General features: G+C 38.4%; 1 protein-coding gene across 2 annotated transcripts; it reads left to right on the top strand.

The window, feature by feature from the left end:
• On the top strand, positions 1-20,381 carry MIOS (meiosis regulator for oocyte development). Of its 2 annotated transcripts, none has more exons than XM_024212875.3 (11): positions 1-40; positions 879-2,250; positions 3,750-3,848; positions 5,248-5,505; positions 6,062-6,231; positions 10,397-10,462; positions 11,575-11,733; positions 13,198-13,350; positions 14,625-14,829; positions 17,481-17,610; positions 19,096-20,381. In XM_024212875.3, exons 2-11 carry the CDS (start codon positions 954-956, stop codon positions 19,190-19,192), a joined length of 2,634 nt encoding a protein of 877 aa, XP_024068643.1. In that variant the 5' UTR covers positions 1-40; positions 879-953; the 3' UTR covers positions 19,193-20,381. The 2 variants fall into 2 exon arrangements, with proteins under 2 accessions (XP_024068643.1, XP_024068642.1); XM_024212874.3 differs by lacking the exon at positions 1-40 and adding an exon at positions 77-314.
• The last annotated feature ends 3,290 nt before the right edge of the window (positions 20,382-23,671 follow it).

Raw genomic sequence — 23,671 nt, 5'->3', positions numbered from 1 at the left:
GTCATATTCGGTTCGGACGAGCGTCTGAGGCGGGTGCGCGGTGAGTGAGCGGGGCGGGGCGGGGCGGGGCGGGTTTCCAGAAATGCCCACTTTGCTCCGGGGAAGGCGATTTCTTCAAAATGATACATAGAACGAGTGTTTCTGAGGCGGGAAAGCTACAAAAAACCTCCTCCCACTAATGTGTGAAGGTTCTTTGTAGCAGAGTAATAATAGGTGGGAATTAATGTTTGAATTAAAGTCCAGTTCTGCGGAAAAAACCGTCCTGAAGCTCTTTGTCTTGCAAAGCGGAAAGAAGCGAGCTGCTTAAGAGTTTTGTAAGTGTCTTTGACAATATTATAATATGTGTATGTGCTCCTAATACTATATCCTGTATATGAGTTGGTTTCTTTTAAGTCTTTTTAATGAGACATTACATTTTTGCAAGTTGGTATGGCATTCTCCTCCCTTTCTTGCTACAGAGAAGACATCTGTGCTTTGATGGAATTTTTTCATATTGCCACATGAGATGAACTTTAGTCTGAGATCATGTGGTGCTGAGATACCTCAATACTCATGGTAGTATAATAAAGGAGTAATATTGACAAGGTTTCATACACATGAGAAATTCTGTTTTCAGTTCAAAGAAGGCTAGCTGGATATTTTTTCTCAGTAGATACATCAATAACAGACAGACAGAAGAGGGTTGAGAATGGAACCTTGGGGTGATGGGAGAGAATTTTACAATCTCAGCTTAAGTATATACAGTGCTTGAATGTTTGTTTGCCTTAGAAATAACTCAAGGCCTTGTCCTAGTTTTAATTTAAAGATGAGTTAGGCAACTAAAGAACAAATATAAAAATCTGTGTTTACTAAAACCATTACAATTCCTTTCTTAACAGTTTCCATATGGATGGACATCACCTGAGTCTTCCTACAGAATTTTAAATCACTTGCATTGATCTGTAATTGCAAACATGAGTGGCTCCAAACCTGATATTCTCTGGGCTCCACACCATGTTGATAGGTTTGTTGTATGTGACTCAGAATTGAGCCTCTATCACATTGAGTCTGCTGTGAGTTCAGAACTCAAAGCAGGGTCCTTGCGATTATCAGAAGAAACTACAGCTACATTGTTGTCAATAAATTCAGACACGCCATACATGAAATGTGTGGCTTGGTATCCTAAATATGATCCTGAATGTCTTCTAGCTGTTGGACAAGCAAACGGTCGAGTTGTCCTTACCAGTCTGGGCCAGGATCACAACTCCAAGTCCAAAGAGCTGATAGGAAAAGAATTTGTTCCAAAACATGCACGGCAATGTAATACCTTAGCGTGGAATCCATTGGACAGCAATTGGCTTGCTGCTGGCCTAGATAAACATCGAGCTGACTTTTCAGTATTGATCTGGGATATAAGTAGCAAATACACTCCAGAGAGTGCTGTTGCCACAGAGAAAGTGAGACTTTCAGCTGGAGATACTGAATCTGGGCTGGTAGTGACAAAGCCGCTTTATGAATTGGGACAGAATGATGCTTGTCTTTCTCTTTGCTGGCTTCCACGGGACCAGAAACTTCTTTTAGCTGGAATGCACCGAAACTTGGCTATCTTTGACCTTAGAAATACAAGCCAAAAAATGTTTGTAAATACCAAGGCAGTTCAGGGAGTGACTGTAGACCCATACTTCCATGATCGTGTGGCTTCCTTCTATGAAGGTCAGGTTGCCATATGGGATCTCAGAAAATTTGAAAAGCCTGTTTTGACCCTGACAGAGCAACCAAAGCCCCTAACAAAAGTAGCTTGGTGTCCAACAAGAACTGGACTGCTAGCTACTTTAACTAGGGATAGTAATATTATTAGATTGTATGATATGCAGCATACTCCCACACCTATTGGAGATGAAACTGAACCTACAATAATTGAACGAAGTGTGCAACCATGTGAAAATTATATTGCTTCCTTTGCATGGCATCCCACAAGTCAAAATCGAATGGTAGTTGTGACTCCCAACAGAACTATGTCTGACTTCACAGTTTTTGAAAGGATTTCTCTGGCATGGAGTCCAGTTACATCTCTTATGTGGGCTTGTGGCCGACACTTATATGAATGCACAGAGGAAGGAAAGGCTAGTTCCTTAGAAAAAGACATAGCCACTAAAATGCGTCTCAGGGCTTTATCCAGGTATGGCCTTGATACTGAACAGGTCTGGAGAAACCATCTTCTAGCTGGAAATGAAGATTCTCAGCTGAAGTCACTTTGGTACACTCTGCACTATATCCTTTAAAATGTAAAATAAGGGACGTTGTAAAGGAACCTTATATACAGATCAGTCTCTATATAAACAATTTGTATTTCATACTGAATGTGTAAAGAGCTTATAATGTAAACCGTGCAAGAGATTGCAAATACTTTCTGAATATTAAACATAAGAATTGAAATTCTACTTTTCCAAAGCCCAGGGGAAAAAATAATGGAGGAAAAAACATATTGTCCTAGTATTTTTCTTTCCAGACGTGTGTTTATGTCCTTCATCTCCCCAGGACACTTCAAAATTCACTTAGAGGCAATCCAATACCTATTTGCATGATCAGGGTAATGCTTACCTTTCATTTAAATTAAATATGGTCTCTTTATTTTTTGTAACTGTATTTTAGGAAATGTTTCATTGTTACAAGTGAAATATCTACTCTTCAGAGTGTATTGTAAGGACTAACTAATGTTCGTAAAGCACTTTGAAGATTAAAAGTATGTAAGTGCTAAATGTTTGTTTTCATGCATGATTGCATAGGACTCTAAAAATCTACCTGAATAGTTCCAAACATTTTAGACAGTTGTATACTTTCCTGATTTAGGGCCCATTCACATTTACAAACCTGGAGGCAGTTAAATACTTCAGAATGTACAAGTACCCCCCTGCCTAGTGGAAACTGGGTCCATTCCTATATCCCTGGCTACCATTTGGGTGAAAAGCAACACACGTTTGTGGACAAACTGTAAAAAGCAGTCACCTTTTGCTCCCTGCGCACTTTCACTAAGGGCTTGTCTACATGGGAAGATTTACCAGCATAGTTATACCATTATAATTATACCTGTAAATTTCCCCATGTAGATAAGCACGAATATTTACAGGCTATGGACTTGTCTATATACATACAGTTATTCAGAAACAGCTCTTCCAGAATATGCCTTCTTTCTGTTTAGTTACATCCACTTTGAAAGTCGACAAGGCACTTTTGGAATAGGAGTGTCTACACATGGACTTATTCAGGAATAATTTCATGTATAGAAAGAGACCTCAACATTTAGCGCTTGACACTTTTGGATGCTGGGTAGGCACTTAAGGGGAGAATCCATTAATTAAGTTTCTTGTTGAAAAGACTTGACCTTTCTCCATTCACTCTTTCCCTAAATTTAGTCCCTTTAGATTTTTGCTTATGTAGACTGTACCTGCCCTTCATTTTATTGAGGGGTGCTATTCAGAATCCTAGTGAATGAGCTGGGGCCAGCCAACCCATAAACAAATTAGCAAGTAAGGAAATCTTCTTTGACAGCAGTGCATGGTACCGTTTTCTTACATCATGTTAATTTATTAAAATGTAGTAGTTCATTTTGCTTACAATGTTCCATTAGTGTGGTGATCTGCCGGTGACCATCCTATTGTGGAGAGGCTGGTACGTAAGACTACTTGAATAGAAGCACATTTGAAAGAATGGGGTCTTTTTCCTGTAATTAAACATTAAGACTTTTTCATGTTTCCTATACGTGTGAATACTTATGAAACAGTATACTGAAGATATGGATCAGAAGCTTGCAGGAAACAAAGGGTCCTTAGTTTATGCAGGCATTAAATCAATTGTGAAGTCATCTTTGGGTAAGAACATTACTACTTTAATAATTCTACTGTAGCATGTTTACAAAAACTTTGTGGAGACCGGTATGGTTTGTCACATGTACAAAATTGTTAACTTGTTAGAACGCACGTTACAGTATATGGAAAAAATGAATATGCAGAAAGATGATGCAGAAGCACAAGTAAACATTAGTTTCTAATTGGCTCTTGGATAAATACCGTATATACTCGATCATAAGCCAGTTCGTTTATAAGTCGACACCCCCCCCCCCCAAAAGATGGATAAGTAAAAATGGAAAATTTTTATAACCCGTTCATAAGCCGACCCTATAATTCAGGGGTCAGCAAACTTTGGCTCCCAGGCCATCAGGATAAGCTGCTGGTGTCTCTGAGGATCTCTGACCTGGCTGGAGCTGCTCTGGCAGGCTGGGTGGTGCAGCTGCAGCCTGCTCTGGCGGGCCAGACTGGGCCACGCAGCCGCAGCATGTTCCAGTGGGCTGGGCCGGGCAGCGTGAACGCAGCGTGCTCCGGCACCCGGGCGGCATGGTCACAGCCTGCCAGCCCTGGTGCTGCAGCTGCTTTGGAGGCTGGGGGGAGAGCAGTGTGGCCAGAAGTGGAGAGACTCTGGCTCTGCCTCTTCCCTTCTGTCTCTGCTGGCTGTGCTGCCTCTCCTTGCTCCCTCTGTTGGGGGGGGACTGTGTTCCATCTCTCCCTCTTTATACCCGTTCATAAGCCGACCCCCGTCTCTGGTGCTTCCCTTTTTTGCTAAAAAAATTCAGCTTATGAACGAGTATATATGGTAATTTGAAACGAAACATAATTTTTCTTGCAATAGCACCCAGAATTTCTGGTTTGCTTTGAAAGTCTGTTAACGTAGTGCAAGATGGGTTTCAACTTATTTAAAAGGTCATGAAGATTTATTTCAAACATTGCTTTTCTTGATGTTATGTAAAAGCTTGAAAATGATTCTTTTTCTGTAATCATTTGACAATATAATTTTTTTCTGAGTAAGAATGCAGCAGCAGCCAAATAGACTTTGTACTGGTTACTTCTTTGTATAAGTCAGAATAATGAACCGTAGAATACTAGTAATAACAGAAGCATGTGCTGTTCTGTCACCTCTTTCCTTTTTAAGCTTATCTTTTGCTTTTTCAAATCTGAAAATCTTGTTTCAAAGTTCAGAGGAGCAATGAAGAGTTTCCAGAATGTTGTGTTGGTAAGAAGACTTGATTGGAAATAAGTATCAGTTTGATGTACATGCTAAGAAGCCATGTATTTACAACAAATTCTATTCTATATTAATGCTAAAACAAAAGTTTAGTAAATGTTCTTTTGTAAAACTAACTTTGTTTTCAATGAAGCCTGAAATTAAAATGTTGCAAATTGTCGGTCAAATAATTTAAATTGTGTTTCTTCTTAGGAACAACAGAGAATTTGAGGCATAGCAGGAGTGGGTCCGATAGGCAGGCAGATATTATTCAGTATCTAAGTGAGGAGAGGTCATTGGCCTTGCAGCTCTGTGGGTGGATAAAGAAGGGAACAGATCTAGATGTGGAACCCTTTCTAAATTCTTTGGAACAAGAAGGAGACTGGGAGAGAGCTGCTGCTGTGGCACTCTTCAACTTGGACATACGGCGAGCAATACAGATCCTAAATAAAGGAGCTTCTTCTGAAAAAGGTATATTTTGTACCTTCTAATTTTTTATTTTTATTTTTTTGGTTGCAGATAACTTGCCTTACTGTTACTACATCAGTTTTCCCTTCCATAGAAACCCCATCAGGACATTAATGGCAGCAAGTGAACACCCACCCTTGATACACTTAATTCAGTGAGGGTTGGATTGGGCCCCATGTTAGTGAGGGGTGAAAACATTATCTAGTATTTAACCAATTCTAATCTGTTGCTTCCTTCTTTAATGCATTATTGGTCTTAGTCTCTTGAAAGAGTAAGGGATGATCTCATGCCCTGTACAAAATACATCCACTAGAACCCTAAAAATGCTGATATCTAGTCCAATACCCAAGACCAATCTTTTTCTTTTATGGAGGTGTGTTTCAGTTTTATATTATGTAAATAGATTGCTTTTCATTAGTTTAATGTTTAGTGATGCAGGAAGCGAGGAAAGTATGTCTGAATGTCAGCATATGTGGGCTATTTCAGATTATTTTAAAGTTCTTATTGGACAAGTGCTTCAAAATTTTTATCCCTATACTTGGTGGTTTTTGTTAATCAGGTGATCTGAACCTCAATGTAGTAGCAATGGCTTTATCAGGATATACAGATGAGAAAAACTCCCTTTGGAGAGAAATGTGCAGCACTCTAAGATTACAACTAAACAACCCCTACTTGTGTGCCATGTTTGCTTTTCTGACAAGTGAATCTGGTTCGTATGATGGAGTTTTGGTAAGCAAATTTGTCATACTAAACCTCCTTTAACTGTATACATGAATTCTTTGAATTTAATTCTAATTAGAATGTATTCTTGTTTAGTTCCTCCTGATGCTCATTGTTGTTTTCTCATGAATATTTCCTTTAAAAAAAATCCTATGATATTCATGAATAATCTATAAAGATGGAATAAAATTCTAGCTAAAAATGTAAAAGTTCACTTCATAGTAAAACTTAAGAGTTAATTTAGGTTTTTTTTCTTTAATTGTAAACTCATTGTAAAACTATACAAAACTACATGAATAACCCTTTAGATTTATAGTTAGGATCTTCTGTCTTTCAAACAATAAAAGAAAATGTTAAGAAAATACTTAAGCAGGTAGGGAAGCAAATGAGTGAGAAGATTGTAAAAGGGGAGGGAAGGGAAAGCAAATTGAGAAAGTAGAGAAGTTCATCAAATTTCCCCCCATGTTTTCCCTTAAGTGAGCATTCCAATTCACTCAATTGTCGTCTTTGTTGTTTTCTAGCAAATTTAAAAAACGGATCTTTTAAAAGATTGACTACCTTGCTTAGGCTATCTTCTGGAAAAACAAATCAAAATTTCTTAACAGCTGGCATAATAGAATAGGGTAATCCTATGCATAGGGCCCTACCAAATTCACGGCCATGAAAAATGCATCACGGACCATGAAATCTGGTCTTTTGTGTGCTTTTACCCTATACTGTACAGATTTCACGGGGGAGACCGTTTCTCAAATTGGGGGTCCTGACCCAAAAGGGAGGCTTTCTTGTGGGGGGGGGGGTCGTCATGGTACTGCCACCCTTCTGCATTGCCTTCAGAGCTGGGCAGCCAGAGAGGGGCGATTGTTGGCCAGGTGCCCAGCTCTGAAGGCAGTGCCCCAGCAGCAGCAAAGAAGTAAGGATGGCAATATCCTACAATGCCATGCTTGCTTCTGCACTGCTGCTGGTGGCAGCTCTGCCTCCAGCGCTGGGCTCCTGGCCAGCAGCCACCGCTCTCCAGCTGCTCAGGTCTGAAGGCAGCGCCGTCCCCAGCAGCAACGCAGAAGTAAGGGTCCCCCCCCCCCCCATTTTTTTTGCCCCCCCCCCCCCCCCCACCCTCACAACTCCTTTTGGGGTCAAGTCCCTCAGTGATTGGGGGAAGGGGGGCAAGAAAGTGCCGTGCATCACTTAACAGAAACTGTTCTGGCCAGTGTAAGGATCGGTGTTAACTGGCATCAAAGGGATAGCTGTCCAGACATTGTGAAGGAAAGCAGTCATGACATAAAGTGAGGCTGAGATGAATGTTCTCCCTTTCAGCAAATGTGTACTCTCTCTCCAGGATGTGGGGGAATAAGAGCAAATGGAAATCTAAGGAGGGTTAGCAGTTCATAGAATAATCCACCAAAACACTAAAAACCAGTCACAGGGGTCTAAGAAGGGATTGGCAAAAGGTAACACAAACAGGGCCAACAAGATAAAGGGAAGGATAATAAATAAGTTGTGTGTGGGTGTTAAATAAAAGGTATACTTGAAAATTAAAAAGTCTAGATTTTTTTCCCCCCTCCCCCCGGTTTACCTTAAAATTAAAAAAAATAAAATAAAGACAGGTTGGAATTCCCAGTGAAAAATACTATTTCTTTTGTTTATCATTTTTACAGTGCAAATATTTGTAATAAAAATAGTGAGCACTGTACACTTTGTATTCTGTGTTGTAATTTAAATTAGGGCTGTCGATTTAATCGCAGTTAACTCACATGATCAACTCAAAAAATTAATTGATTAATCGCAGTTTTAATCACACTGTTATACAATAGAATACCAATTGATTACAAATATTTGCACTAAAAATGATAAATGAAACGGTATTTTTCAATTCATCTCATAAGTACCATAATGCAATCTCTTTATCGTGAAAGTGCAATTTACAAAATCTAGATGATGTTGTTACATAACTGCACTCAAACAAAACAATGTAAAACTTCAGAGCCTACAAGTCCACTTAGTCCTACTTCTCGTTCAGCCAATTGCTAAGACAAACAAGTTTGTTTACATCTATGGGAGTTAATGCTGCTGGCTTCTTATTTACAACGTCACCTGAAAGTGAGAACAGGCATTCGTATGGGACTTTTGTAGTCGGCATTGCAAGGTATTTACGTGCCAGATATGCTGAACATTCCTATGCCCCTTCATGCTTCAACTACCATTCCAGAGGACATGCTTCCAGGCTGATCTCGCTCATTATATTAAAAAAAAAAAAGACATTTTAAATTTAATTAAATTTGAACTCCTTGGGGGGAGAGTAGTATATCTCCTGCTCTATTTTATCTGCCATATATTTCATATTCTAGTAGTCTCGGATGATGACTCAGCACATCTTCATTTTAAGAACACTTTTGCTGCAGATTTGACAAAATGCAAAGAAGGTACCAATATGAGATTTCTAAAGAGAGCTACAGTACTCGACCCAAGGTTTAAGAATCTGATGTGCCTTCTAAAATTTGAGAGGGAAGAAATGTGGAGCATGCTTTCAGAAGTCTTAAAAGAGCAACACTCCAATGCGGGAACTACAGAACGTGAATCACCAAAAAAAAAGAAAATCAGCCTTCTGCTGGTGGCATCTGACTCGGATGATGAAAATGAACATGTTGGTCCGCACTGCTTTGGATTGTTATCAAGCAGAACTTGTCCTCAGCATGAATGCATGTCCTCTGGAATGGTGGCTGAAGCATGAAGGGACATGAATATTTAGCGCATCTGGCATGTAAAAATCTTGCGATGCCGGCTACAACAGTGCCATGAGAACACCTGTTCCGTGAACAAGAAGCAGGTGGCATTATCTCCTGCAATGTAAACAAACTTGTTTTGTCTGAGTGATTGGCTGAACAAGAAATAGGCCTGAGTGGACTTTGTTTTATTTTTTGAATGCAGTTATATTTTGTATATATTTCTACATTTGTAAGTTCAACTTTTGTGATAGAGATTGCACTACAGTACTTGTATGAGGTGAATTGAAACATACTATTTTGTTTCTTACAGTGCAAATATTTGATCAAAAATAAATATAAAGTGAGCACTGTACACTTTGTATTTTGTGCTATAATTTAAATCAATATGTTTGAAAATGAAGAAAAACATCCAAAAATAGTTATTAAATTTCACTTGGTATTCTATTGTTTAACAGTGCGATTAAAACAGTGATTAATCACGATTAATATTTTTAATCATGATTCATTTTTTTGAGTTAATTGCGTGAGTTAACTGTTATTAATCGACAGCCCTACTTACAATGTGTGACTGTAGAAAGCAATTGTGTGGTTATCCTCTGATTATGTTGCCAGTATGTGGTACCTTCACAATTGTTCTCTGAACCTGTTTAGGACATAAACTTGGTTTAACTGTTTGGTTTTCCACAGAATGCTTATAGGTTAATCTGTAACTGTTAAGAGTTCTAACTTTGGGCTTTTGGTCTGTATGGATGAAAGATTAGAGGAGGTGTAAAATAACTGAATATTTGTACCTATAAGCCAACAGCTAGAAAGAGATATCTATCTTGTTTAAATAGACTGAGTTCTTTGGGGTCGGGAGTCTCTTACCCTGTTTGTACAGTGCCCAATACAATGGGCGCAGGTCTCATTTGAGGTCTCTAGTGCTACTGTAATACCAATAATAAATAACAGAAGTATTGAGGTTATTTTAATGCCTTTAATATGATTTTTTTTTCAAGAGACAATTTAATAGCACCGTCTACTTTTCCTCTCCACTTCAGCACCTCCTCCCATCTTTCTTCTCTCACTTGCACATGTTTTCCAGCCTTCTCCTTTTTTCACCCTGCATGTATCCCTGCTGCTCGGATGTATTCTCCACTATACATGCTGGAAGCAGTATGGACCAGCACTGTGACTTGCCAGCTTTTCATAGACTGAAGTGCAATTTATTGGGTCAGGCTCTTTGCCATTGTGGTAGATTGCCCCTGGTAATGGTTTTGTGACTAAACCTAAGCATAAAAAGGAACCTGGTACTTGAAAGAGTTAATATCACAATGTGAGGACACCTCTTATTCATGTGCATAATGAAATTCATGTCATTATTTATACAGTAAGCCTACTGTTCTGTTTAGAAACAATGAGTGATTTGGAAATTTGAGCTTTATATTGCCATATGTATCTATCTTTCCCCACAGTATGAGAATAAGGTAGCAGTACGAGACAGAGTGGCATTTGCTTGTAAATTCCTCAATGATGCACAGGTGAGTGTGTGTTTGAATATTAGCATAAGCTGATATGCCATCCTGTATCTTTAATCAGAACCTTTTATAGAAAATTCTAAGTGTGAATGGAAGTAATGATACAATGTGTTCCTTTCCTGAAAATAAAAAGGAATATATTAACTATTATATAATCTGAAAATCGGATTATACCTTCAGTCTGACTTCCAATTGTGATAATTTAAGGTCAATATTAATACTTTAACATAGTAACATGCTATAAAAATAGTGAATGTATTTCTAATAGGATACACATACTGTTAATGCCATAGTCCTTATAATCCCTGATATATCTTTACTAGCAATTTTATAATTATAGTGTCTTATTCCACAACTGATTTTGCATAGGTGATTTCCCATTTAATTCAGTGGTGCTTCATGCTGACAGAGTTCTGCTTGCATGGTGTCAATGGCTGGATCAGGACCAAACTGTGTAGAGGAGGTTTTCACAATCTGTCTCTTGGTTGCCCTTCCTTCTCCTTTGTCTGGCTCACATACACATGGTCAGGTTAGCAAACAAAAATTAAGCATCCTTCAATTAGTGATCTTATCTAGGCATGTGAATTTGTTTAATCTGTTTTCATGAGAAATGGTTAAAGACTTTTTTACATGCCTGTAACAAACTAACCTGATTAAGCTACACAAACTCTTTCTTTGCTGTTTAAATGCTCCATAAATTGTTGTCTAATTGTGAAGAAGCTCTTTCAAAGAGAATGTGTGTTAATCTCTAAGACTTGACTTCAGAGCATGTTCTGTACTGGTAGAACAGCAAACTCTTATATTCCAGATTAAGTTAAGAGAAATCAGATAGGTTGTTTGACAGTAGGAAAGGGTATTTTTAAATTACTGAAATGGTGGCTCATCTTTTTTGTTTTCCCACCATGTGAGGAAACTTGAGTATGTTTGCCAGGATTTTGACTCTGATGCAATGAAGTGGATGTTTCTGTATTTTAGACTCATTTTTCTGCATAAATTCCAGCAGATACCTCTTAGGGAGAAAATCAATCAAAAAGTTGGAGTGTTAGCATGTGCTAATTGGTCACATTAAAAGGTCATGAGAAGAAAATGAAGGTGGAAATCCTTTATTTTTGTAGCTGAATAGATTCATTGAAAAGCTGACAAATGAATTGAAAGATGCTGGGAACTTGGAAGGAATTCTGCTGACAGGACTGACAAAAGATGGAGTGGACTTAATGGAAAGTTACGTTGATAGAACCGGGGATGTCCAGACAGCAAGCTATTGTATGCTCCAGGTTAGTATTTCTCTCTGAAGTAATTTCAGGTTACTCCTCCATTATTCTTCAGCACTATAGTAATAAATCTTATATAGTGAACTGAAAAGTACTTCTTCTCATGTATTAAAAAAAATGAGATATACCATGTATAGCCTATGTAGTTTACTTTCAGTGTTTCATTTGGCACCTTAGAAGCAGAGGTTCTCATTGCTCTTTCTGGGGAAAGACATGGAATACTCCTTTCCCCTTCCACTAGCTGGGCTGGGCACACCTAGTCACAGTATGATACTGATTGAGCTCCCAAGCAGGATCCAAGGATGGTACTCTGAGAAATGTCCCAGTACCTTCCTTACTTCCCAGAAACTGGTGGCAGAGGAACTTGGATTCTTACCATGTCATTGCTTCTGGATTGTGTTGGCAGAGTTGCTGTCACCACCACCATTGACTTTCATACCTACCTTTTGGATAGTGAGTTTAGTCTTCTGATGTCTGGTTCTACTTTTAAAGTCCTGTGGGTCTGGGTTAAGGGATATCGGAGTACAAGTGTTTTCTACCTGACAAGAAGACTTAAGCTTGGGGTAAGTATTAGATACAGTGGTGCAGAGCTTGAAAAGTGTATGTGACTGAATGTATCCTGCCATGTCATTACCCCCCTTCTGCTGTGTTCTACATTTTTGATCCTGTACACATGCTGACTCCCTCTCCCCTTCAGACCTCTCGTCAATTCTGCCTTTTCCCACATTCCCTCCCTTGTACAATACACACAATGAAAATACTAGTTTAAAAAAACCTACCCTAACATTGTGTACCATGTTACTATAGCAACTGTGTGAAAGCACAGTTTTTTTCACACTTGTTTTACGTCGTCCTCCCCTTCCTGATGTTATACCTCCGTGTCCTGTCCATCTTATTTGATTAAATTGCAAGCTCTCTAGTGGGGATCATGTTTGTGTAAAGTGCTATGCACTTGTAAAGCACTATGTAGAAATGTAAAAAACAAAACTTTGTTGTTAATCATAATCAAACTGTGAATTAAAATATTGAATACTTGGACAATAAGCATATCATGCTCCTAACAAAGCTTGGTACAATTATAAGATACATGGGTTTCTGAACAGTACTAAAGCGTAGTATTGCATTATAGCTCATGTTTGCTGAATTTTTTTATTTAATAATTTTGAATGTTTCCTTTAGTCATACTACATTGTATTGCTTCAGATATCTTTTACTAAATCATGTGAAACCCTCTGAAGAAATACTTGTATTGTGGGGGGGATGTAAAATATGTATTAGTCTTACCGTTAATATATTGCGGTTAACATTTAAAACAAATTGGCGGCAGCCCCCAACCCCAGACCTTGACCGCTGTTGTGTTAACAATTGAACAGTTAACTATTTAAACTAATATAATTTGAACGGGTACTTTTAAAAACTCTATTTACATCCCTAGTATTGTGTATGTTGGTTTATTTCATGCTTTAGGGTTCTCCGTCCGACGTACTTAAGGATGAGAGGGTTCAATATTGGATTGAGAATTACAGGAATTTGTTGGATGCTTGGAGGTTCTGGCATAAACGAGCAGAATTTGACATCCATAGGAGTAAGCTGGATCCCAGTTCAAAACCTTTAGCACAGGTGAACATGAATTATATTTTTGTGAGCATTTAATAAGGTAAAAAGTTAGTCCTTCAGCACCTCATCCATAGGGTTTCCTTTCACACGTTCATCACAGCGTCTGCTCAGACCTAGCACAGCCTTGTGTCTTCAGTAGGTCCAGACCTTCCAACCCTTTCTAAAGGATTTGGGACCTTCTTGGACCCAGGGGTCCTGTCCATTTGCTGGGGAAGAAGGCTGTGAGGCATTTTAAAACCAGGCTGTTTATCTAAAATTCCTGTCTTTCTGTTGGTCCCTGGAAAATCGAGTGTGAACTAGTATATGTACGCCTCTCCAGAGGGTACCTTCAAAGGGCTGACAATGGAGGAAGTGTATTAGCATCCCTCCTCCCTATGAGAGAGGGTACATGCTGCCACAACACATACACAATTGCCTTTTTAATGCAATGTACCCCAAAGGTATTCAATAAGGTTTAACTTAATTCATAAGATTTGTTCAGGATATTGTCAGTCCGTCACACATGCATAGAGAGGCACATACTCCTTGTTAGCCACATCTTGGCCTCCACCAGCAGAAAGGAAGGCCTGGTTTAAGGCCATGCTGAAAATGTTGCTGCAAGAGCCTGTTAAATGTGTCTAGGGCAGGCAGGGTGGCAGTTGTCTGACAAAAAGCTGCAATCCTGATTGTTAGATGAGGGAAAATAGTACTGAAAAAATCCAGTTTCCCCTTACAAAACAGTGGAAATGAAATAAGCTTTCAAGTTTTTTTATTAAAGTAAGCTCATTTTTGGAGGGAGGGAGGGAGAGAGAGAGGGAGGGAGAGAGGGAGGGAGGGAGGGAGAGAGAGAGAGAGAGAGAGAGAGAAAAAATATATATATATCTATATATATATATATATCTATCTTACATGGCTAAAGACATAAGAATCAATATTTTTTTCCCTAAAATAGTGTCATGTAGAGTCCTACAGCCTTGTATCTCTCAAGATTCGAAACTTTTGTATCTGTTTACCTTCATATTCTGTTTAGAACCTCAGATGGGCACTCCTCTTAAGTATATTTCAACTCCAATACATTGCTGTTATTGACTGTGGGTGTGGGTTTTTTTTTTTTGTTTTTTTTATAATTCTGTAGCTTGTGGCCAACTGTCTATTCCTAATGAGATTTTAGCCTTTTATCTTAAATCAGCAAAGCAAAACTTGTCAATTCATGAACATAACTAGAATTTATTGGTTGTACCCTATTGCAAGTATGTCATTCCTATTATTAATTTTGGCTCTTGTCTGTGTTTTTGTAGGTATTTGTGAGTTGCAATTTCTGTGGGAAATCAATCTCTTATAGCTGTTCAGCCATACCTCATCAGGGCCGAGGTTTTAGTCAATATGGAGTAAGTGGCTCACCAACCAAGTCAAAGGTTACAAGTTGTCCTGGTTGTCGGAAACCCCTTCCTCGCTGTGCACTTTGCCTAATAAATATGGGGACTCCAGTTTCCAGCTGCCCTGGTATGGCACAATTTTAAGAAATTCCTTTTTAATCTTAAAATGCAGTACTATTTAAAGGTGCATGATTAGTGGCCCCTGTTTAATGACATTGCATTTGTATCTCTTTCTAGTCTTATTATTTTGAAATACCTCTCTCATTGAGTGAAAGATTTACTGGTTCAAATCCCACCCAGTTCAGTGATGAGACCCCTGATTACAATTGTTTGATGCCTGACAGTTTGGAAATTAGTTGTTCCTGACCGTTTGCCTGTAAGATACCTACTCCCTCAATGAACATGGAGGTTACCCTGTCACTGCTAGAGAGTAGGCTCTCCCAAGTAGATGAGGTACATTCTTGCATTGCAGCCTACTGTTCTTCTGTTGCTGCTACTGCCTATGAAGATGTATGTATTGTATGACTCAAGACTTCAGTCTTCTGGAGTCTAGTCACATGTGGGAGAAGTGAGAGTCTAGTAGTCAGAACACAGGACAGGGAAGAACTAAGAATTCCTGATTTCTAATCCTGACTCTAACACAGTTTTCCTTTATGACCTTGGGCAAGTGACTTGACCTCTCTGCTTCAGTAAAATGAGACTAAAACTTAGTTATGTACTTCACAGGGTTATTGGGATCACTTTACAAACAAGCTGATCCTAAGATGGAAATATACTATAGAATTGTTAAGAATTTCATGCTATAAACAAAAAGTAGGTAAAAATACAAATTTAGTAAATGGTAGTATTGTATCTTTATTATTGTTGACAAATCTGTAAGTGTAGGGTGAAAAACAAAGACAATGGCAGCAAGTTAAAGCCATTAAATATATCCAAGAGACTATGCGCTTCTTTCTTACTTACGTGTACCCTAGAAAGTTTTTAGCTAACTGTTTACATTTTACAGCGACATGAATAAGATTTAATCCATGCCTTGAAACAAAAAAAAGCACTTTATATTTCTAAAATGTAATTATAGTAAAACTTATTCTCTCTTCTCCTCTTCCCTGTGACAGGGATGTGTCCTTGATCATGCCCCCTTTTGGCCCTGCAGTTATACAGCCCTCAGCTCCCTCTTGGTGCTTGCAATCACTCACTGAGACCTGGTACTGAGAACAAGATCCACCCCACCTCTTGTTGTGGGCACTCATTAACTTTTTTTTACAGAGTACAAAAACCTCATTGTTAGTCCCTCAAGTCCAACCCTACTGCTGATACTGTGGTTAATATTGACAAGTGTCTTCTCCCAAGTTCAGGAGTCCACAGCCACTCTTCCTGGAGCAGAGTTATAGCTTAAATGACTCACACTCCTTAAATCAAGAGTCCACAGCTTTCCTGTTGCTGGATTGTATTTCAAAACAGGTTCACTCTCCTTAGGTCAGGAATTCTCCACTGTCGTCCTGGAGCTGGGTTAGAGTTCAGGCTAGCTTCTCCCCAGCTGGCCCCTCTTTACGCAGTCCTTTCACTTATCACCTTAGAGAGGTTAACAGGCAAGCAGTTCTCCTGCTAGAGTCTCTGGGAGCTCCTCTCTCCAGGAGCACCCTCCTCCAACTGAGCTCTAATAGCCTCCTGTCAGGTCCAGGTGCTCATTAGTTAGCTGCTAACCAGACCCCCCATGGCAGTTAATTGCTTACAGATGGGCTCGTTCTCCTTAAAGAAGCCTGTCATGGGTAGAGTGGGTCCTGACTCCCCAGAAAGGGCCAGCCATCCTGTGGTGATCCCCCATATGTAAAATGTATGTCTGTCTGCAAAAATTTTATTGCTAACTAGCAAACTAATAATATGTCCTCCACTGTACTGTCATGAGGTTTATTTCATGGCTGTAACAGCCTTCAGTCTTACTGGTTAAATGCTAAACAAATTGTGTTCATGCTTTCTCTCACTAACCATGCTTATAGTTCAGTATTGTGATATTACAGACATAGAATATAGTATTGTGTTGTCATACATACACACATCTTTCCCAACTGTTTCACCAGTCCATCTTAAGACTTCTTTATTAAATTGTTTCCATTTATAGCTTATTGATAGGTTACTATGCGGTTCTAGAGTAACACTCTTCCAAAGCAGAAAAGAAATCCTCGCAATGAAATAGGTAACATTAGAAAATGTAGCAGTTATTGCAAAAGAAATAGTGTGATATGAAGCTATTAATAGGCAAGCAGAAATTACTGTGACAGTAAGAGCTAAAACAGTAGCTTAGCAATATAATTCTATTGGTTGTTTTATACTTCCTGTATATTAACATTTTTTCCTGTTTATTAATTTTGCTAATTACCTGTTGGGGTGGAAGTCATTTTATAAAATCTCAGAATAGAAATGTATTGCAAATACTCTCATATGAAACCTCCTGAGAAGCCAGAATGTAAGATCTTAGTAGTATTGGGAGTACCAAAAAGTCATGTAAAATACACATGGTAACACTGTAAACAACTATAATATTTCAAAATATTTGTGCTCAAATGAGAAATACCATATTGAAGAAAAATGTTCACGCTTTCAAGATAGAATCATTGGTGAAATAACTGTAATTTTCATTTATTTTGGGGTGATAACTTTTTCTTAACTAATTTATCAGTTTATTTCTGCTTCCAAATCAAGCTCCTAATTTCAATTTTAAGTTCTTTAATACTCCAATATAGCACAGATATTGACTGAAAGTTTCTTACCTATCCATAGGAGTATCAAAGTCAGATGAAAAGGTGGATCTTAGCAAGGACAAGAAATTAGCCCAGTTCAACAACTGGTTTACATGGTGCCACAACTGCAGGCATGGTGGTCATGCTGGACACATGCTCAGCTGGTTCAGGTAAACTGACAAAATTAAACATGTAGCCTCTCACATAAATTTATATCTAATGTGCCATATCGGACATACCTCCTTGGCTGTCGTGTTTATTATATATTGTATTTACTTGTCTGGTATTACGTAAAAATATAATTTAAGCCAGGCATACACACAAGTGAACCAAGCTTAAGGTTGAGATTTCAGCTTTAACTCTGCATCTCCTGATTTTTGAATCCATGATTTCCAAGTCTTAATATTGCATTAACGCTAGCTTTTGCATGGAATGTATGTCAGCAGAGTCAAATTTCTGCTGCTATCATCCCACAGTGGAGAGTCTGAGCATTTGCTTGAGATTCAAGACAGTTGTGTGTGATTACAAGACACTATAACCAGTAATGGCCAGTCATCCAATTAACCCCTGTGCCATTGTGCTGAAAGCCATGCCCTGCCTAGAAACAGCTGTAGGTGTGAACAAACTTTCTCTTTTCCATGACTGTCTTGGCATATTGGTACTGCTTGATAGTTTGATTTGGAAAGATGTGGGGGAGATCTGTCCTGACATAGGGATCAAAGAAATGGCAAATTCTTTTGGGGGGCAGCCATTGTTAGGGGTGGCCCAACGGAAAGGGAAGCTGGCAGCCTACGGAAGCAGTCTGATAAAGTGGAGAACTTGCTAGCTGGACAAAAGGCTGCTTTTTATCATGGTACTGGGGGTCAGCTATTGCTCAGGATCTAGGAGAGTGTGTTAATTTCACAAATGTAAATAGCGATTTCAGGTTGACAGTCCTGACTGTCTTGTTTTTAAATTTTGTGTACTGTGTTTAAAAACATATTCCTTTCTATTTTCTCATGTGATGACAGGTGTCAAATGTCAGGTTCATTGGAGTTCTATTCTGACAGTTTAGCAGCATGGCTAGGATTAGTTTCTAGGTTGCCTCGTGATTTATTGCAAGATGTGGCATGTTGCCCATTAATTATTCTGTGTCATGCACAGTTAGTAGCCTTTTATCCCATTAAACTGTAGGATGTATTAAATTCAGGTCTCCTCTCTCTAGATGTCATGCTATACCTCCTGCAGTTGGTGCCTACTGCTGGCAATATTTGAGCCCAATTTGTCACACTATATTGGACTCCCTGTCTTGAATTTAAACTTTGAATATGGCACCATTTTACATATTAGAAAGATCATTTTCAAAGATGCAGACAGGACAAGGACGAGAGTGTCGTTTTAATTTTATCTACTTCAAGTTGACTGTGTGAAACTTACTTTCTGAGCCTCTGTCCTTTCTGCCTATATTTTCATAGTTTAAAAGGATTGATCTTCTGCTTTCAGATAACTTATTGCTGATTTATTCTGTATGCTTTATTACTATTTCCAAATTATGATCAGCTATTGATTTCTTTGATCATGTTGCTACACAGATTTACGTTTTGGGAAATACAGGACTGAGATTACAAAACTGTTCCTTTACAATTTTATAATCCCCCGTTTCCTTTCTTATCCAGGGACCATACTGAGTGTCCAGTTTCTGCGTGTTCATGTAAATGTATGCAGCTGGATACTACAGGGAATCTCATCCCAGCAGAGACTGTTCAGCCATAAAACAACGGAGTTTCAAAATGTGGGGCTAATAGCTGTCCTTCTCAGCCTAAATACATACCTCAAAACAAGTAACGCATGAATCACCCATAGTGGAAAAATAAATCATTCTGTTGGATCAGCAGTTTTGGTGTGTGTGAAGTTTATATGTGCTTCAGAGCCAGGTGTTGCTGCAATGAACCTTTTAAGTGTGCCATGTGGACTATAGTCAGTGTGTTGAAGCAGATCTTTTTAGAAATACTTCCACAGGCTTTGTTGAAATTCAAAGCACCCTTCAAGAAGAATTTTTTTCAGAGTAACACTGAACAATCCATGAATCTGCCATCTGAAATGAGCCAGTGTTATATACTGTTACTAGTACGAGTTTTAGGCTTTCAAAATAGATAATTGAAGACTGTTATTGAGAAAATCCCTGAGTTATGCTGTAGCTTTCTATTTTCATTCATCACTGCTCATTATGTACAAAGGATACTTTTTCTTTGAAATTCTTTCAAGAGTCCAGCTATTAAAACATTTAATTTCCCTTACGGATTTTTCTTGAAAGAAAAGTTGCATTCATGTAATTTTTTTTCTGTATTCACATTTTGTTAATACCAAGACTCTTTCAATGCAAGTTTACACTTATATCTTGCTGTTTTTGAATGTAAAATCTTTAATTTGTTTTTTCCTAACAAGAAACAGTTTGAAGAATTATTTCATAAAAGGTGGAATATCAACTTCAAAACAGAATACAAATAAATCCTGATTTTTATGAAGGACTCTGTGTGCATCCAAAATATTATCAAAACTGACGTTTTGTAAAAGTTAATCAAATTCAAATTATGATTATTGGACCAATATAAATTTCAGATAACATGAAGATTTGAATATTCAGTGTTTAGAAAATCTGGGTTTACCTGCTCTTGTAAAATGTGTTGAAATGTGAAATGCACTAATTCAAATTATGCTACAGATTACCAGTGGACGTTGGCCCTCCTCATAAAATTGCACAATTTTTTAAAGTTTCTGGTCAAGAGCAGTTTCATAATCTGTTGCTAGTCAGTAATAAAATTCATTAGTGGCGCACTGAGTGTCATCTGGCAACACTATACTTGGCTCTAGTGAGTGTTTGTCCTTGATTTTTATAAGCACCAAATTTCTCACAGAATTAGAAGAAACTGCTTTAAGAGGTGTGTGTGTGTGTGTGTGTGTGTGTGTGGTTTTTTATTTTTTTTTTTAACTGGTGAATAAAAATTGCTACTTAACACTCGTATTGTCACTGAAAAACCCCCCCCCCCAATGTTAAAAGATGGAACACTAGCAATAAAATGGTATCTTATTGCCAGTATTGTGAAAAATTGGTCTTTAAAAAACAGAACATACTGTAAGATGCAACTGGTTACCAGTATTCCACTGTATTGGCAATAAAGTAGAAGCCAAATGTAAATTATGTATATGATGTCTCACCAGGGACTGTTTGGTTTTTTTTGTTTGTTTTTTCTGATTAAACCTATTAATGTTTTAATACATTTAATTACTTTACCCTACCCTAAAATTGTTGCCTAATTGGTAGTCTTATTTTTAAACTAATTTGTAAAAGGTACTTGATATTTGATTATTTTGTACAAAGCCTTACTTGGAAGGGGGAAAGATTTTTGTCTTATTAGCAGCAAATATTTATTTCTACCTACCCAATTATATTTTGCACGCTTTGTTTTGATGTTGTCAGGGGCTTCTGCCAATCTGAAATGTACTCCATTAATAAATGTAAACTTGAGCTTAATGCATAAGGTATTGTTCTGATGATATAGTGCAGGCAATGTAATATTTAGGCTTCAGTTTCACAGGAATCTGGATTTTAGACTGTCAATTTTTTATTTTGAATCCACCATAGTAGTAACAATTCGTTGTTGTTGTTTTTTTTTTTTTCTGGAATATTCAGTATAAACAACAGCATGACTACTTATTGTCATCTTTCCCTCATGTAAAAGTTCTCATTTTGAATTGTCAAATCCTATCATTATGAAACTAGAAGCTTACTTTGATTCTCTTCATCTCTTTAAATCATATGAGTTAAGAATGTTTGTATATTCTGATACAGCATAAGCACATGTAGTCAGTGCTCAAGCTTTCAGGCAAATGCATTATATTTTAACACCCTCGTTTCAGTACAGGACGAGAAGTGCAATGTCTTCAACATTTTAATCTTGTTAATCATTATCACTATTTCTCCTGTGCTGGTTTTAAAATAATAAAGTTGTGGTTTCTGTCTGTCTGATTTGCTGCTTTAACGTGAATTGCTTCTTAGTGGTTTTTATCTTCATTGTTCCTTAGCATTCTACTGACACCACAGCCGATGAAGGTAGGAGTACAAAGAACAAATACATGCAATTTCTGTTAATGGAATTTGGTTTTTTCAGTCTTCTTTTTCATTTATTTAGGTTTCTATACTGGATTCATATCCATTTGCTACCAAATGTGAATATTTATATCTCATTAGAAATTCCTATAATTAACATGGGATGGGGATAGTAATTTGTATGGAGTTTGACAACAATGATACTCAAATAGGGAGGGAAAAATCTTTGCCTCAGTCCTCAGAAAAAGCCACTAAATACAGAAGCCGGGGAGAGGCGTTGCAAAGAAACAGTTTCTGGGTGGCCATTCCTATCCCTGGCATACTTTAGGGTGGCCTCAATGCTGGCTATAGCTCCAAGTGCCAGCCAGAGAGAGAGTACAGTGTGCTCTGTCTAGGCCTCCTCTCTCCCACAGCCATATACCTTGAGCTAATTGTGTGTAACTATAACAAGGCTGCTGTTCTTCTAGATGTTTTGCTGATTGTACAGCTTCAGTGGTTACTCTTCCTGAGGTTGGAAACAACTGTTGTGACAGATTGGTAACAAATCTGCCTGGGACTTCAGGTGATCAGGCTGAGGCCGCAGGATCTTTAGGGGAGGAGATGAAGGAGCACACCAAGTGACTAAGTTTAAAGCTTTATTAACCAAATAACAACAGTGAGTGCTGGGTGTGCCCCACATTACTCAGAGGGAGGAAGAAAGCATTAGTGCCCAAGCCCTAACCCACTTTCATACATACACATGCACAACCCAAGGTTGGCCAAGCCTGGGTGTATCATAAGAAGAAAAGGGGAAGAAGAGTTCTGCCCTGTGCACAGGTTGTCTAGGGTCCGCTGTAAATCTCCGACTTGCTTCGGCTCTCAGGAGGGTTTTAAGCTCTGGGTTCTTCCAGGGGTGTTTTCGTCCAGGGACCTTTGCCCCCCGTGCTCTCGGTACCAGTCCGAACCAGCCTTCTGCGGCTCCCTTAGTTTCCCCAAAACAGGCATATTCTGCACACCTAAATTGTCAGTTAAATACATTTTACCTATGAACTGGTGTCACATCCATTTACAACAGATTTGATTGACAAGTTTCATCTCTAGGCTCTAAATGTCAAACCTGTGGATAGCAAATGTGTTTTTGGCTGACAGTTTTGACATTATTAGTAGTGTTTCATCCTTTGAAGATAAATACAGAATTCATTATGGCTTTTTAGAGTGCCTTAAATAGTCCCTTCATAGAAACAAGACAGGTCCCTGATCCTGCAAACACTTGCACCTACTTAACTTTAGTCTCATGAATAGTCCCATTGACTCCATATGAATAAGTTTTTAAGCAGTTGGCAGAAACTACGAGTCTTAAATGAGGGTTTGACAAGACAACTGAAGCTATAATGTACATATGTACAGTGAAGGACATGTTATTACATACTCATTTTTGTAACTCACTTCAGGTAGACACCAAACTGTTAATATTAAGCAATAAAATTTTCCCACAAAAATGCCATTCCTTACTGGTGCTCTATCAATTCTGGGTGCTAATTACTTTTCACTTAGAACTTGTAAAGAGCAAATCCTGCCCTCTGCTTTTTGGGTGAACTACAGCTGGGACGATAAACACCTGAACATCAGCAGTCTCTTCTCCCTTCTTCCAGAACCTCCTTCCAGTACAGCAGCTCTGACTGACGCTTTCTATAATATTCTGAATGAATGTTGTTGAATTAAATTAATACATTCAGGGTCCATTGTATTAAAAATGCAGTTGTATATGTTATTATAGAATTGAAGATATTTCTATGGGAAGGGTAAATAGGAGAACAGCAGGGGGTGGTTAGGCAAATTCACTGTTTGTAACATCCCCAGAGCAACCACCTTCCTGGAGAGCTAGGCATATACTAGTTCAGCTTTGATTCAGACAAAGCAAGGGTTTTTGGATAAATAGTCTGGGTTTCACCTTCCTGAACCACAGAGGGCCCCAATCCTTAGGGGAGGGTTGGAAGGATGCCTGCTAGAATTTATGTTGGGGTTTGGGTTAATTCCAGTAAGCTTAAAAGCCAACACGTTCTAATATTTTTAATATTATTGCTGGGGGAATTCTGTGCCATTGTGCACACGCAGAATTCATGGGGCATGCAGAATTTTTTTTTCCTGCAGAAAATACATTCTGC

Source organism: Terrapene carolina, unplaced genomic scaffold (genome assembly GCF_002925995.2).
Source record: "Terrapene carolina triunguis isolate 2854851 unplaced genomic scaffold, T_m_triunguis-2.0 Scaffold84, whole genome shotgun sequence".
In the NCBI taxonomy this organism is placed as follows: Eukaryota; Metazoa; Chordata; order Testudines; family Emydidae; genus Terrapene; species Terrapene triunguis.
The sequence above is the reverse complement of the archived record's forward strand: the minus strand, read 5'-3'. Positions and strand labels throughout refer to the sequence as shown.